The sequence below is a fragment of the Sapajus apella genome, unplaced genomic scaffold (genome assembly GCF_009761245.1).
Source record: "Sapajus apella isolate SASKATOON/1434 unplaced genomic scaffold, GSC_monkey_1.0 scaffold22, whole genome shotgun sequence".
NCBI lineage: Eukaryota > Metazoa > Chordata > Mammalia > Primates > Cebidae > Sapajus > Sapajus apella.
This window is the reverse complement of record NW_022436962.1, coordinates 13590267-13607008: the sequence shown is the minus strand read 5'-3', so window position 1 is coordinate 13607008 and position 16742 is coordinate 13590267. Positions and strand designations below refer to the sequence as shown.

Here is a 16742-nt window from a genome sequence, read left to right as displayed (position 1 = left end):
GTGGATTCGTTTCTTCATATATAAAACTGGGATATAACAGCATCTCCTTCACATGTGCATACCCAGGAAGGACTCTACAAATACAGTTATTATCTCCAAAGGGAAATACGATGTCTCACAGGCATGCATTTTAAAACATGGATCTCAGGAACACACCAAATTGAAAAGTGGAAAGTGCCTGAATTTAGGTCTTCCTGTGGAAACAAAGACTTTTTTCAGGGCAAGCCAGATGTGGAGTATAAATTGTAAATCCCATGCTTAGATGCTAACTCTTCCAAAATACTGCCTACCTACTATCCTTTTCCAAACCTATACTCTCACGCTCAAGAAAGAACATTTTAAATCAGAGACTAGGTCAGCCATTTGTAAGTTCCAAGAAAACCAGAGAAATGTGAAGCTCATTTTTACTATTTTTCCATCCTACCCACAGAAAACAGCCACACAAATTTGCTTCAAACACTCACGTCTGGGCAGAGTCCAATTACAAGGAAAACGTCGCCAAAGAATATTTTAAGAGGTAGTTTTAACAAATGAAAAAAAGGAGGTTCTTTTCCAACATGACCTATAGCATTTACCAATGGAATTCTTTTTCGTGCATGTGTGGCTACATATACGGATACCATTATGTTTTTATTAAGTGCTATTTGATCCTTTGGAAAAAGCCTGTTTGCTGGGATTCATTTGGGAGCTCACCACAGACTGAAGCTGCTTCAATTTGGAAAACGCTGAAAGAACCATCAGGAAATACTTGATAGTGCTGTGTAACCCCCATTTACTTGAGAGACTCTATGATGAATTTAACAGTGGTCTCCAAAGCCACTTTGAGGCAGACAAATTTGTCCCATATTCATCCTCCTACAGCCAAACAGTCCAGGCGGACAACATTTAATACTGTTCTAAGACATCACAAAACTCGCTCTCACATGAGCCTCATGTTCTCTACCCACCTTAATATTACCACTGATTCTCCCCCAGTACAAGGAACTCTGCTATATACATTCATGGTACACAGGCAATGAAAAGGAAAAGATGTGAATAATGCAAAAAGAATCACCTACACAAAACTGCTGTATAGATTGGAACTCCACTAAAATGTTGATTTTCATACTTTGTCTATTAAAATGCCATTGGAATGAATCCTATCCACAAAACATCCTTAAAATCCCACAAGAGGAGAATCACTTGAACCCAGGAGGCGGAGGTTACAGTGAGCCAAGATAGCGCCATTGCACTCAGCCTGGCAGACAAGAGTGAAACTCCATCTCAAAATAAATAAACAAAAAACAAACAAATAAGTAAATAAAATTCTGCTAGAGCAGAATCAGCCTCCTAAGTCTTGCAATCCAGGATGCAATCTGGCATCACGGCAGGGCAGTCCCCATTACAGATGTAGCCCATAGGGCACAGCTGCCCAAACCCTATCCCTCCCATGTGTACACCTAGATCAGAAACACTATGAAGAGGGATCTAGGATAAAAGGGTGGCGTGGCCCAGCAGGGTGAGCTGCAGCATGGATGGCCTGCTTCTCTGGGAAGCAGAAGAGCTTTTTCTAAGCATTTCCAAGACCAGTTTCACAGGCAAAGGCCTAAGGAGAGCCCTGTCCTATCCATCTCTACTCCAAATGTGCTGATTTATCAACATTTTTTCCTCTCTTAAAAATGCTTACCAGGCCGGGCGCGGTGGCTCACGCCTGTAATCCCAGCACTTTGGGAGGCCCAGGCGGGTGGATCACAAGGTCAAGATCGAGACCATCCTGGTCAACATGGTGAAACCCCGTCTCTACTAAAAATACAAAAAAATTAGCTGGGCATGGTGGCGCGTGCCTGTAATCCCAGCTACTCAGGAGGCTGAGGCAGGAGAATTGCCTGAACCTAGGAGGCGGAGGTTGTGGTGAGCCGAGATCACGCCATTGCACTCCATCCAGCCTGGGTAACAAGAGTGAAACTCTGTCTCAAAAAAAAAAAAAAAAAAAAAAAAAGCTTACCTATCAGTATGAAGCCTCTGACATCAACGAGGCCAGAACTTTAACTTTTCAAAAATAAAAAAAATAAAATGTGTAAATGTGTTGCATTTTATTCCAAAACAACACTTCTGACTCATCACTAGAAAGGCTTATAGATTTTTTTTTCCAAGTTCTCGGGTAGTAAGAGCAGATCCACAAGATTTGGTCACACACATGCTCTATGTCAAACTCAAGTTTTAAAACCCACCTCAACACCAAAATAGCCCAGTTCATTTAAATTACGAGGTTCAAATCATGAATATGATTGGGAACTACTTGTTACTTGAAAAAAGACACGAAGAATCACATTGATCACATAAAGTATATAAGTAAAATATGGCCTTAATATTGGACTGTGATGTTTCTGATTTATAAATTTAGACTCCAATTGCATACAACTTTTATAGAATGTTCTTTGTCTAAGATTTTTATTGAGATAGTTGTATTCACAAATACGTACAAAAGAGATCCCTTGTACACTTTACCCAGTGTCTTCCTATGACACGTTTTAAAACCATAAATATCACATCCAGGATATTGATGTTGTTGCTATGCACCAAACTTTTTCAGATTTCCCTAGAATCACTTGCATTAATTTATGTGTGCGTGTTTAGTTCTATACAATTTTAACGCATGCATAGGTTTGGTATCTACCACAGTAAAAATGCAGAACGGCTCCATCACTACAAGGATCCCTTGTGTTGTCATTTTATACCACATTTACCTCTTTCCCATTGCTCTGATCCCCCCATCCCTAATCCTGACAACCAATAGCCTCTTCTCCATTTCCAAGATTGGCTTTTTTGACTCAGCATAATTTCCTGCAGATTCATCCAAGTTGCTGTGGGTATTGATGGTTTGCTCCTTTTTATTGCTGAGTAATTTTCCATGACATGGATATACCACAGCTTGTTAGCCATATACCTACTGGAGGCTATCTAGGCTGTTTCCAATTTGGAGCTATTACAAATAAAACTTATGCCAACATACATGTGTAGATTTTTTGTAAAAATAAGTTTTCACTTCTCTGGGATAAATGCCCAAGATCACACTTGCTGGGTTGCAAGGTAATTGCCTGTTTAGTTCTATAATAAATGACAAAACAGCTTTTCAGCATGGCTGTACCATTGACCTTTCCCACCAGCCATGCATGTGGGAGCCGGCTTATTCACATCCTTGCCAGCATTTGGTGCTGTTACTATGTTCTATCTGAGCCATGCTGATAAGTGCGTAATGACATCTCATTGTGGTTTTAATTTGAATGTATCATGCTCTTTTAAAAAGTATCAAAGCATGAGTGACCTGAAGCTTGAGACGAGTTTGCTGAGTATGGGATGACAGCCCCACCAGAACTATTCTGACCTACCTTAATGCTCTTTATTCCAGGTTCTTCATTTCTAATAGAAGATGAAACAGAAAGCAGGGGAAGAGAGGACATGCTTAAAAGTCTGATGAAAAATAAAGTATACTCTATTTTGTAGCAGTGCAGATAAAGCCAGACTAAGAATGCTATGGCCTCTCTGATGAGACATAGATCTTACTACCCCGCCAGTTGACGTAAGCAAGCATCCTTCCCCTCAGCTCCCTGGGTCTACACTGAACCACTCTCAAAACCACTCTGACTCTACTTGTTTCCCTTAACAGGCTAAACTCCTGCCTTGTTTAGATTACAGTAATGTCAGCCCAGAATCCAGCACAGTGCCTAGCACATATTACGTGTTTCATAACTACTGGAAGGATGGATGGAGAGAATACTGGCATGGAAGGACAGCTGGTAGATGGATATACTTTCCTAAGTCTTGGGATTTAACCTTGTGATCATCTAAGGAGTGACAAGAAAATAGCACTAAAATTTGGGGTTTGGAACCCACTAACGTGAAAACTGACTTTCTTCCAAAGTCTCTGCTTGTCCTACTTAACCCCTTATAAACAAAGGCTGTTTTGCCAATGTCAGTAGAATGGAAGAGAGACATTTCACATCTCACTGCCTATTACCTGTTTGCCACTCACAGCATCTCTTAACTCTACTTCGGTTGGGGGAAATCTCCAATAGTTAACAGCTGACAGGGCATAGGCACCAATTCAGGACAGTAAATACCTGCTATGGAGCCTCTATCACCCGCAGTCTCCTGGGGGAATAACCAACTGAGCTGGCAGAGCTCCAAGGATAGAATCAGTGCCCTTCAGAAAAAACTAGATTTGCCCTGCTTTCTTTTGAAATCTATACTCTTAAAACCTTCTTCATGGGGAATCATGAAAAACTGCCAGATAATGCCCCTTCTCACACCATCTCTATGTTTCTACTTTGGTTCATCCTGTGCCAAGGGCACCAAGTGTTGATAGAATATGCCTGAGTGGCTTCCCTCCCTAGTTTACCTCTGTAGGGAGGAGGGAAAGTGTAAAGCCTTGGTCAGAACTCCTGTTGGCAACAGTATCAGACGTCCCTGCCTATTGATCCTTTTTGCACATCTGCCAAGAAAGTACTCAGTGGGAGCACTGTTTGGGAAATAACAAAGGGAATCAATCAATATTCTTATGTAAGACACAATTTATTACATACTACATAATCAATAGCAGCTGCTACTGAAACATATGTTTATATAATTTCCCCAAACATAAAAATATAACCCACCCATCCCACAGTCTAAACAACAGCATTCTAGCCTGCTTTTTCCTGGGAGCAAAGGCCAGCGGGCCCACACAAAGGGAATTTCATCCCTTCTTAGATATGCACTGATGGAGGTAAAAGGGGCTGGTTCCAGGAAGATCATCAGCATTACTCTTCGGTGCGTGGATTTGGAACCCCTGCTCCCCACAGCCTTCCAGAAGTTGGTTAACTCATCTCAGTCAGCACCATGGGCCAGACTTCTCAGCCCTTTGCATGTTCTGCGCCTGATGAGCTCAGCCTGCCAGCTGATTGCTAATGATGTGGGTTCTCCCCATCAGAGGCACAGTGAGAACCCAGCTCTGTGGTTAGCAACAGCACCCACCCTCAGCTGTGCACTAGGCCAGCCTCCTCAAAAAGTTCACATGAGGGTATTTTTGGTTCTGAGAGCAGAGAACACAATGTCTCAGGTGGTGGTGAGGCCAGTTGGCGTTCATGAAAGGAGGCAACTGTCTGACCCACAACATCCAATCCAATCATAACAAACCCACAGCCAAAGCTCAGAGCCATGATTCAGCCTCCCCTCCAGGGGCACTGGCTCCTGATGAAGTCTCACCAAAGCCCAAAGAGCGAGCCTTATCCAGGGAAAGGGTGTTTAACCGAGCCAAGGAGCTCAGTGGAAACTTTTATTACTTACCATGGCAAAAAAAAAAAGAAATAAAAAAGAGAGAGAGAGAGAGACATCTTTTGAAAATAACCTGCCACCTCTCTGTGGGAGGAGGTGGTGTGAGCAAAGGAAGAAATGAGATTAGATATTAGATAAAGGAGAAGGCCAGCATCCTTCAGGGCTTAAGGCGACAACAGCAAGAATTGCTCAAGCCTGTAGCTGCGTAGCATTGCCTATGGTTCAGGATGCCTCAGAGAATGGGGAGGAAAACAAGGACAACTGCAGCCTAAATCTTCCACCCTGAATACGTACCAAAAACAACTACCGAATTAAGGCCATCTGGATCACTTAGTCCAGGTGGTGAAAGCACAGAGCTCATGAGGCTAACGTGGTTCATACTTATGTAAGGGCCGAGCAAACTCAGACAAAGAAAGCACTGTGCCCCAGCCACCAGCAGAACCCGGCCCACCAGCTGTCTCACAAATCAAACCTGTGGTCACCCAGAGGATGAGAGAGGCACGCACAGAGGGAGATGACTCAGTGCTCACGCTGCCTCATTCCAAGAGAAATGCAAAGAACACCTCCTACTGACACTGGATGCGATGAGCTGTGCAGAGAACAAGAGCCCACCTGTCCACCCCTGCTGGGTAACAAGATGCAGGAAGCTGAAACAAGGGAACTCCATTTCCTTCAAGCCACAGCTCAAAGGCCACCTTCTCAGAGGCCTGCCCTGACACCAGAATGGCAGGTGAGGCCCACACCTTCCACCACAGCGCGCCCAGCCGACTACATCAGGCACAAAAGAGTGAGCAGCATTTGCTTTCCTAACTTCCACTCAACTGTGACTCTCCAAGCGAAGGGGCTGTTTCTCAATCCTTTCCCCTAGGACCCGAGACAAGCTTGAAAAGACCATCAGTATGGGAATATTGATATGGGTGCTAGACCTTGGGCTTTGCCCTTGAGGATTTTGGAATCTCAAGACGGTCGCCTCCATTCTTGAACACCATAGAATAAACTGCTCCCAGGAACAAATGCCAGCAGACGACAGCAGCAGATGCCATCCAATGGGCTGTCCTCATGTGCAAGCGTAACCTTGAAAAACATTTGCTCATCAGATCCTCTCCACCACTCCACAAAGCCAGCAGTGCCATCCCTCCTGCACAGCTATGGAAACAGAGATATTCAGCAACTTGCTTGAGGTTACACAGCTTGAGAGTGTCAATGCAGGGATTCATCCCCATGCTCTTAACCACACCAATACTGCCTCCCATGAAAGGAGGAGCAAAAACTCAAAGGTACAAGCAAATTAAATGAAGGGACATCTATATCCTAACAGAGCCAGATTTCTGATAGTGTCGGGGCAAAACAGGAAGTTCTGACCGTGGAGGAGGATGGGAAAGAGGGAAGGGCGTCCAATCAGGAATAGATTATTAATCTCAATCATGCATTCTCAACAAGGGTTGTATCTCCTCCAAATGGGGTGGGGTGGGGCAGATTTTGTAGGCTAGGCCTAAGGATAGAATGAAAGGAAATTAAAATTAATGATGACTGGGCATGGCGGCTCACACCTGTAAGTAATCCCAGCACTTTGTAAAGCAGAGGTGGGAGGATCACTGGAAGCCAGGAGCTTGAAACCAGCCTTGGGCCACACAGCAAGACCCCATCTCTACTGTTTCTTTAAATAATTTAACATTTGTAGAAGATTAGTACTATATTTTGCATAAGTTTTAGGTTACTTGCTGGTTTTGGGGGGTAAGAAAACCTTACTCCTTATGCATAAAGCACAGACATATGTATAGTACCTAATTTTTTCCCTTAAAAATTATCTAGAAAGGTGCCTCAGGGACAATACTAAAAAAAATTTAAGAAACACTGATCTACAGGAAGCAAACAAGGAGGAACAAGAACAAGGATGGAAGGCAAAGGAGACCCATCGGAGGAGACCAACTGGGTCCTGATGTGTATGGCCCAGAGATGTGGGGAGGACAGATGAAAAACGCAGTGTCCCCAGGGCAACTCCACCTTTCCTTCTGCCCATCACTTCATTCTTCCACATAATTGGTTAAAAATATATTAACTATCTGACCAGGTGCAGGAGCTCATGCCTGTAATCCCAACACTGTGGGAGGCTGAAATGGGAGGATCATTTGAGGCCAAGAGTTCAAGACCAATCTGGGCAATATAGCGAGATCTCACAGAGACTCGTCTCTACAAAAAGTTTTTTAAATTAGCCAGGTGCGGTGTCATGGCCTGTAGTCCAAGCTACTCAGAAGCTGAGGCAGGAGGAGTGCTTGAGCCCAGGAGTTTGAGGTTACAGTGAGCCATGATTACACCACTGCACTCCAGCCTAGGCAACACAGTGAGATCCTGTCTGTAAAGGAAAAGGAAAAAAATCACATAGTGCTGGTGGCTGTAGGGTAGGCACTTTTTGGCTTTACTGTGTAATGTGTTACTAAGTAGTTATACCAACATATATTCAACACCCTCTCTGTATGAGTTCAGGCAGCTAACACTGATATCATCAGGGGATTTTTGTTTTGTTTTTGCCAAAGTAGAAAGTATAAAATGATATCTTATTGTAGTTTTAAGATTCATTTGATTACTAATGAAGTTAAACCTTTTTTCATGTTTATTGGTCATTTATGCTTCCTCTTCTACAAATTCCCCTTCATATCTCGTACCATTTTTCTATTGAGTGATTTTGTTTTTATGAAATTTTTTTCTTTATTCCATATGCCAATCCTTTGTCAGTTTGCAAATTACTTTTCCACTAGTGACTTGCCTTTCCACTTTCCTATTGTCATTGGATAAAAAGGTTTTAATTTTAATGTAGTTATCAGTGTTTTCCTCTATAATTTGCACTTGGTGTCTTGTATAAAAAGTCTTTCTCTGTGCCAACATCAATATTCTCCTATGTCATATTTTCTAAAAGTTTAATACTTTTGATGTTCATTTTAACTCCTTAATTCATCTTGAAAATTATTATCAGGTAAGTATACTTTCTAGTTTGGCAAAAGTAGATACTGTTTTTTTTGCTTTTCAACTTAATTTCACGGGGATTAAAGAAGTCACCCTATATAGAACACATCCTTTGATATTTGTTGAGAATTACTTTATGGTCCACTGTGTACTCAGTTTGTATAAATAGTCTGTGTTCTTCAAAAGAATGTGGATTCTCCAGTTGTTGAATTTAACAGCTTTTATTTAAATATAGATTCTTTATGTCCTGTGCTCTTTATATCAGGCTTATTACTTGTATTGTTTCTTCTGGGGGGGGTTCCTACATGATATATCAACTATGGATGAAGTTATGCTAAAATCTCTCCCTAAAGCTCATTTTCTCTTGCTGCTGCCATGTAAGAAGTGCCTTTCACCTCCTGCCATGATTCTGAGGCCGCCCCAGCCATGTGGAACTAGTTAACACCTGGCCACTGGGTAAACCTCCACAGCAGAGAAACCTACTTTATGTTTCATTTTCAAGCTCCCATGGAGCCCAGCATAGAGAGCTGATAAGGAGAAATACTGTGAGGGGCTCACAGACTACGATAATCTACTGGGAAATTAGGCTAAAGGACCCTTGGAAATGCAATAGTCTCATACTAATAAGTGTATTTATGTTTGCTCCTTGCAGTTTCCTCCATTTGATTTGGTGATTTTAATAGTGGTCTATCTATTTTGATGATCTTTACAAAAAACCAGCTCCTGGATTTATTAATATTTTGAAGGGTTTCTTGTGTCTCTATCTCCTTCAGTTCTGTTCTGATCTTAGTTATTTCTTGTCTTCTGCTAGCTTTTGAGTGTTTTTCTTTTTTATCTTGCACCTCTAGCTCTTTCAATTTTGATGATAGGGTGTCAATTTTAGATCTCTCCTTGCTTCTCATGTGGGCATTTATGGCTATAAATTTTCCTCTTGATGCTGCTTTGAATGTGTCCCAGAGATTTTGGTACATTGTGTCTTTGTTCTCGTTGGTTTCAAAGAGCATCTTTATTTCTGCCTTCATTTAATTGTTTATCCAGTCAACATTCAAGAGCCAGTTGTTCAGTTTCCATGAAGTTGTGCAATTTTGAGTGAGTTTCTTAATCCTGAGTTCTAATTTGATTGTACTGTTGTCCGAGAAACTGTTTATGATTTCCGTTCTTTTGCATTTGCTGAGGAATGATTTACTTCTAATTATGTAATTTTAGAGTAGGTGTGATGTGGTGCTGAGAAGAATGTATATTCTGTGGATTTGGGGCGGAGAGTTCTGTAAATGTCTATTAGGTTTGCTTGGTCCAGATCTGAGTTCAAGTCCAGAATATCCTTGTTAATTTTCTGTCTCGTTGATCTGACAGTGGAGTGTTTAAGTCTCCCACTATTATTGTGTGGGAGTCTAAGTCTCTTTGTAGGTCGTTAAGAACCTGCTTTATGTATCTGGGTTCTCCTGTATTGGGTGCGTATATATTTAGGATCATTAGGTCTTCTTGTTGCATTGATCCTTTTACCATTATGTAATGTCCTTCTTTGTCTCTTTTGATTTTTGTTGGTTTAAAGTCTATTTTATCAGAAACTAGGATTGCAACTCCTGCTTTTTTTGCTCTCCATTTGCTTGGTAAATCTTCCTTCATCCCTTTGAGTCTATGTGCATCCTTGCACATGAGATGGGTTTCCTGAATACAGCACACCGATGGGTTTTGACTTTTTATCAAATTTGCCAGCCTGTGTCTTTTGATTGGGGCATTTAGCCCATTTACATTTAAGGTTAATGTTGTTATGTGTGAATTTGATCCTGCCATTTTGATGCCAGCTAGTGGTTTTGCCCATAAGTTGATGCAGTTTCTTCATTGTGTTGATGCTTTTTACCATTTGGTACATTTTGGAGTGGCTGGTACTGGCTGTTCCTTTCTATGTTTAGTACTTCTTTCAGGAACTCTCATGAGGCAGGCCTGGTGGTGACAAAATCTCTCAGCAATTGCTTGTTCATAAAGGATTTTTATTTCTCCTTCAGTTATGAAGCTTAGTTTGGGCAGATATGAAATTCTGAATTGAAAGTTCTTTTCTTTAAGGATGTTGAATATTGGTCCCCACTCACTTCTGGCTTGTAGGGTTTCTGCTGAGAGATCTGCTTTGAGTCTGATGGGCTTCCCTTTGTTGGTAACCCAACCTTTCTCTCTGGCTGCCCTTAGCATTTTTTCCTTCATTTCAACCCTGGTGAATCTGACAATTATCTACCTTGGGATTGCTCTTCTTGAGGAATATCTTTGTGGTGTTCTCTGTATTTCCTGGACTTGAATATTGGCCTGCCTTGCTAGGTTGGGGAAGTTCTCCTGGATAATATCCTGAAGAGTGTTTTCCAGCTTGGATTCATTCTTTCTGTCACATTCAGGTACACCTATCAAACGTAGATTAGGTCTTTTCACATAATCCCGTATTTCTTGGAGGCTTTGTTCATTTCTTTTTACTCTTTTTTCTCTAATCTTGCCTTCTCATTTTATTTCATTGAGTTGATCTTCAATCTCTGATACCATTTCTTCTGCTTGGTTTATTTGGCTATTGAAACTTGTGTACGCTTTGCGAAGTTCTCATGTTGTGTTTTTCAGCTTCATCAATTCATTTATATTCTTCTCTAAGCTGTTTATTCTTGTTAACATTTCATCAAACCTTTTTTCAAAGTTGTTAGTTTCTTTGCATTGGGTTAGAACATGTTCTTTTAGCTTAGAGAACTTTGATATTACCCACTTTCTGAAGCCTGTTTCTGTCAATTCATCAGACTCATTTTCCATCCAGCCTTGTTCCCTTGCTGATGAGGAGTTTTGATCCCTTGGAGGAGGAGAAGGGTTCTGGTTTTGGGTGTTTTCATCCTTTTTGCATTGGTTTCTTCCCATCGTTTTGGATTTATCTACCTTTGGTCTTCGTAGTTGCTGACTTTCAGATGGGGTCTCTGAGTGGACGTCCTTTCTGTTGATAAGTTATTTCCTTCTGTTTTTTAGTTTTCCTTCTAACAGTCAGGCCCCTTTGCTGTAGGACTGCTGGAGGTCCACCCCAGACCCTGCTTGCCTGTGAATCACCTGCGGCGGCCTCTGCATCTCTCTGGGACCTGCGCTCCAGAGCTGTTCCTATTCAACCATCTTGGATCATCTCCCCGATTATTTCAAAATTTAAATCCACGGAGGTTATTTTATTTTGCAACATTTAACATTCACATTCAAAAATAGGTTATTTTCATTAAGTGTCTTGCACTTCCATGTCCCTATTCTTCCAAGAAATAGCTCATGAATTATGCCAACCTTGAATTATAACTCCCCAAAGGGTTATTTCTGCCCAATTCATAAAGACTACTGGATTGTGTCAGGCCTCCATGTGCAAGCCTGGATCCAGAAAACTTAACTCTTTATTATGAAACAACAGCCCTCTTTGTCATTAGTAATGCTTTTTGCCGCTATTAATAAAACTGCACCAGTAGTTTGTCAGAAGGAGAGGGGGTTTCATATTTGCCTGGAATACCTTTTCATACCTTTTACTTTCAAATTGTGTGTCCTTCTGTTTTAATAAGAGCCTCTCTGAACTATGTTTTGGTTTTTGTTTTCCTTTACTTCTCTTTTTTTCATCTAGTCTGAGAATCCATTGAGAATCCACTTAAGTTGATTGTAATGACTGACATATTTAAACTTACTTCAACCATTTCTTTTGTGCTTTCTCTTTGTCCCACTTTTCCATGTTTCATCTTTACTTTTAAGGATGAACTGTCTAACAAATGAAGCTCATATTTTAAAGGGAAAAAAAAAAACTAATACTATCTTATTGATCCTATTCTACTAAGGACAACTGTTATGGTTTGAATGTTTGTCCCCTCCAAAATTCGTGCTGAAATTTAATCTCCAATGTGGCAATATTGTGAGATACAGCCTTTAAGATGTGATTGGATTATGAGGGCTGTGCCCTCATTAATGGATTAATTCATTCATAGGTTGTATTAGTCTGTTTAAACATTCCTATAAAGAATTACCTGAGACTGGGTGATTTAGGAAGAAAAGAGGTTTAATTAACTCACACTTCCACAGACTTAATAGGAAGCATAACTGGAAGGCCTCAGGAAACTTACAATCATGGTGGAAGGCAAAGGGGAAGCAAGCACATCTTACCATGGCAGAGCAGAAGAGAGAGTGAGCAAAGTGGGGAGTGCTACACTTTCAAACAACCATATCTCATAAAAATTGCATCATGAGAACAGTAAGGAGGAAGTCTGCCCCCATGATTCAGTCACCTCTCACCAAGCCCCTCCTCCAAGACGTGGGGATTACAGTTTGACATGAGATTTGGGTGGGGACACAAAGCCAAACCATATCATGAATTAATACATTATCATGGCAGTGGGACTGGTGGCGTTACAAGAAGAGAAAAAGAGGCCTGAGCTATTGTGCTTACCATGTGATGTCCTGCACTGCCTTGGGACTGCAGAGACACCCATAAGAAGGCCCTCACCAGATGTGGCCCCTCAACCTTGGACTTCCCAGCCTCCGAAACTGTATAAATTCCTTTTCTTCATAAATTACTAAGTAAATTCATTTTCTTTATAAAATTACTCCATTTTATATACTGTTATAAGCAACAAAAATGCACTAAGACCATGATAAATTAAGATTCAGTAGTAAAAAGCTTTGCTCGTTTTAAAAAGCTGATCAGTGACAAAACCAAGGACCAAACATGAGTAACACAATGTCTAGCAGTCTTTCACTACACAATCGACTTAGGACAATCCTCACAGTATTTCATCTTCCCCTCACAGAGGTAAAGAAAAAAACAGGTATTAAGCTATTTACATATAGGAAAACTGAGATTTATGGTAATAAGTCATTTACACATGGGTGGGAAACTTTGTTAGAAATCAAAATGTTAAATTTCCAGAAATTTTGAATTCTTGGGAAAAAATGACAGAAATGTATGAAAGAAAAAAACCGTTAGTGAGGGCTGAGGTAGATATGTTCATTACTAGCTTACAAACATTAAAAAAGTATTATTTATTATTAGATCTGCTCACAAAGTTATATGAAATTTTAAAATATATTTAGATCTGACATGATCTAGTATTTTAGGTTTTGCCAGTTCAGCAGCCACTTGAGTGGCTACAAAAAAAAATAATCAGTATCATATTTAAGAGGAAGATATTATGCTGTTGGGATTTCCTGTCTTCCAGGATGAGAAGCAAGCCCAGAAAGCACCAACTTTCCTGGAAGAGTCAGAAAATGGCCCAGATTAGGTGCACGTCTAACCACAGGGCCTCCTGTTTCTGTGTCTCACTTTCTGGTCTCTCTCTCCAGAGGTTTCTATTTCTCTTCTACTTCAGTTTTATCACCTCTGGGAGCCTCTGAGAATCAAAACATTTTTCCTAGGTTGACTTCCAAGTCAGGTTTTGGTTGTGTCTTATTTTTACTCAGGAAATTTCCAAGTACAGACTTTTTTCCTCCATGATGAATCTACAGCAGGCAAGAAGCATTTATCAGAGGCTTCTGGGCAACACCCTGGCCCTCAGGTGACAAAAAGATCCTCCTGGCAGTATATCGGATCCCTTGGTAGCTAGACCTGTGAAGAGGGTCTCAATCCTACCTCATATAAAAGTACTTTTCAAATAACCACTTTGAAGAATCTCTCATTCTCCAAGCCAGGCCAAGGCAAGAGCAAAATGCTACTGGACTTCCCATCTAAAACAGCTACAGCAGCATAAACTACTTGACAGTAAAATTACTCCCACTTCTTAAGTAAATTGGTACTTTCTTCTGATTTTGAAAGTGAAGTCATCTGGATTCTCAACAACAGGCGACTTTTTGATTATTTGATTAGGAATGATCTTAAAGTCTACCACGCCCTGTAGTTTTACTCTAAAATTTATATTCAATGTCTGAAAAATAAGTTAGAGAAAGTACAGTATATGAACATATGACCTTGTATCTTACATGTTATATTGATCATTAACCACTTATCTTGTTCTCCAGGCTCCCAGTGCTAATACCCATGTCTTCTGATCTCTAGCTCAGGGCTCCTTCTTCCCAAGAGGCAAAGGAAAAAGACACTTAAAAGGTAACAGCACACATAATCGTACCTTTCTTGCCAGCAGTGTGGCTATCTGAGACACAACCATGTGGCCAAGGAGAAGCCACACCAGCCACTGCTTCCCCCATTCCATCCAGAAGCTCCACTCAAAGTCAGTCGCATCCTAAATAGGTCAAAATAGGAGTTTATCAGAAAGATCTCAGTGTATGTTTGAGTCAGAACACAAACTCCAGTTACTAACACAACCAGAGAGAAGGCCAGTGTGAATCCAAGCTCTGTAAAATAGGATTTACACACTTCTTGCCTTTCCCCCACCCACCTGTACACTCCCCTCCAGCTTCCTATTAGTAATGGCAAAAATTGCAATTACTTTTGCACCAACCCAACAATCAATGACATTCCCCAAATGCACTTTGGACTTTCTACAACTCAGTGTCTTTGTCATAGCTGATCTCCCAGGACCCTCTACAGCATAGATACTGTTATTATTTCCATTTTGCAAAAAAAGAAACAGAGACTTAAGGAACTCACTTCATTTACACAAGGTCACATGGATAGTACAAGTCATGAATTGAGGCTATCCTTGTTGAGACAACTAAATGTTTTCACGAAGAGAAATGTAAATTGGACACTAATAAAATGGCTTAAAGTCAGTCATGTTAAGTCTTGTTGCCATTTACAGATAGAATAATTTGTCAGAGAAATTAACTAATTTCATACGAATTTGTAATAAAGAAACAAAAGGTCCACTTCCCTTTCCCCCAAGAAGCTCTGTGTCCATGTAGCATTCTATGTCTGCGTTGGTACCAGGTTCCTCGTCTACGAAGCCCCCGGCAGGAGTAGGTAGAAACCTCTGACAAGAGTGGACATGTGGATGCTTAGGAACCAGCACCTGGAAGTCACGGCCTCAGGAGCCCCAGAGAAGACCACAGAGGCCAAGAGGAGCATGGACAGATTCACATGTCATTGGTCACCCTCAAACGGGCAATGCAGGCTTGGCCAATGAACATCTCAGTACCACCAGGATGGAGGGGGATTTGAGGGTCTCAGAATTTTCTAACCAAAATGTGTGCCTGGAAAAGGAATCCTCAATGACCACTGATATTGAAGCCCTCACCAATCTCTGCAAGTGGAACTTGGAGCCTATCTTAATTGGATTTGAAGAAAAGTGTGATTTTTTTTTTTTTTTTTGGTGCACCTAAGATTGTGGGGTAATGTCATACCATTAGAAACAGTAAGATACACATAAAATTGATCTGGATTCATAACAGACTGTGAGTGCAAGGCAGCTAAGACTGGAGGCTTGGCTTGGATCCGGAGCTCAGACCTACTCACACATGGGCTGTGATGACCTTGAACATGATGCTTAACCTTTCTGTTTCTTCATACAACAATAGTACTTACCTTATAGGAATTTTCGAGGCTTAAATAGAGCATATGTATATTAGAAGCTGATAACAGCACACAGTACTCATTCAACAGTAGTACCTGCTAGCCCCATGTGCTTCCCATCCCTTGTAAACCACCAGCCAAGATTGTATTATGCTTCACTTGGTGCCACTCACTTAAAAATGTATATATAGTTTTCCTGCTTCTCCAATAAGGAAATACAATACTGTGCATTCTCAAATTACACATGCTCCCGTACCCCAGATCCTGATACATGGCATGCTCACAGAGCCCCTGTCCCCTGCTGGAAATCATGTATCTAGTTGAATTGCTTCCATTTAGAGATGACAACACCAGAGCCTGGGATGTGCCCAACACACAGCTAGGCAGCAGAGCAGAGAATGCAAATCTTTAACCTGCCTCCTGATCCCTGATCCAGGGCTTGTTTCCCCATCTCAAAATTTCCAAATTAGCCTTCAATCAATTAACTGAATAAAGGTAAACAAGTTCAAATGTCAAGTAATGAGGCCATGCTAGTAAAATATCACTTTTATAATAGGAATACAGCTAAAAAGACACTGAAAGCCAAGACTTTTTTTTTAATACAAACTGAAAATAATTTTTGAGCTTTTTAAATATAACATTTTTGAACACCTAGAGTTACATGTAGAATTCATGACCCCAAGGTTATCTATACCTCAAAACTTCTCCAAGTTTCATTTTTTAGAAAGAAAAAAGGCTCTAATACAACATAACATATAAGACTTTCTGTTCCACCAGAAAATCCAGGACTCATGAAAACTCTGTGCTGGTAAAATCCCATCAACAAAAATTACACATGCCCTTTCACCACAAATTCTTGCAGAAAACATTCATTTAAAGGAAATAAAAATGTCTCTCTCATGTCTATCCTTCACCATTTAAAACAGTTACCTAAGGGAGATGATCAAACAGAAAAGTTGAGCCAATGAATAGATCAAGATGATGTTTAATGATTTGAATAAGAAAAATATTGACTCTGCTTCTTGAAGCAAAAGCTTTATAGACTCTGAGC

At 40.7% G+C, this 16742-nt stretch overlaps 1 protein-coding gene across 8 annotated transcripts in view; it reads right to left on the bottom strand.

Moving 5' to 3' along the window:
- Window positions 1-16742, bottom strand: part of HHAT (hedgehog acyltransferase) — a 349450-nt gene that overhangs the window by 273513 nt on the left and 59195 nt on the right. For all 8 annotated transcript variants that reach the window (XR_004272205.1, XR_004272208.1, XR_004272207.1 and 5 more), the window contains one exon: window positions 14349-14462. Coding sequence is in view for 1 of the 8 variants with exons in the window: in XM_032289133.1 (XP_032145024.1) it covers window positions 14349-14462 (114 nt within the window). In the remaining 7 variants the exon portion in view is untranslated. The remainder of the gene's footprint in view (window positions 1-14348; window positions 14463-16742) is intronic.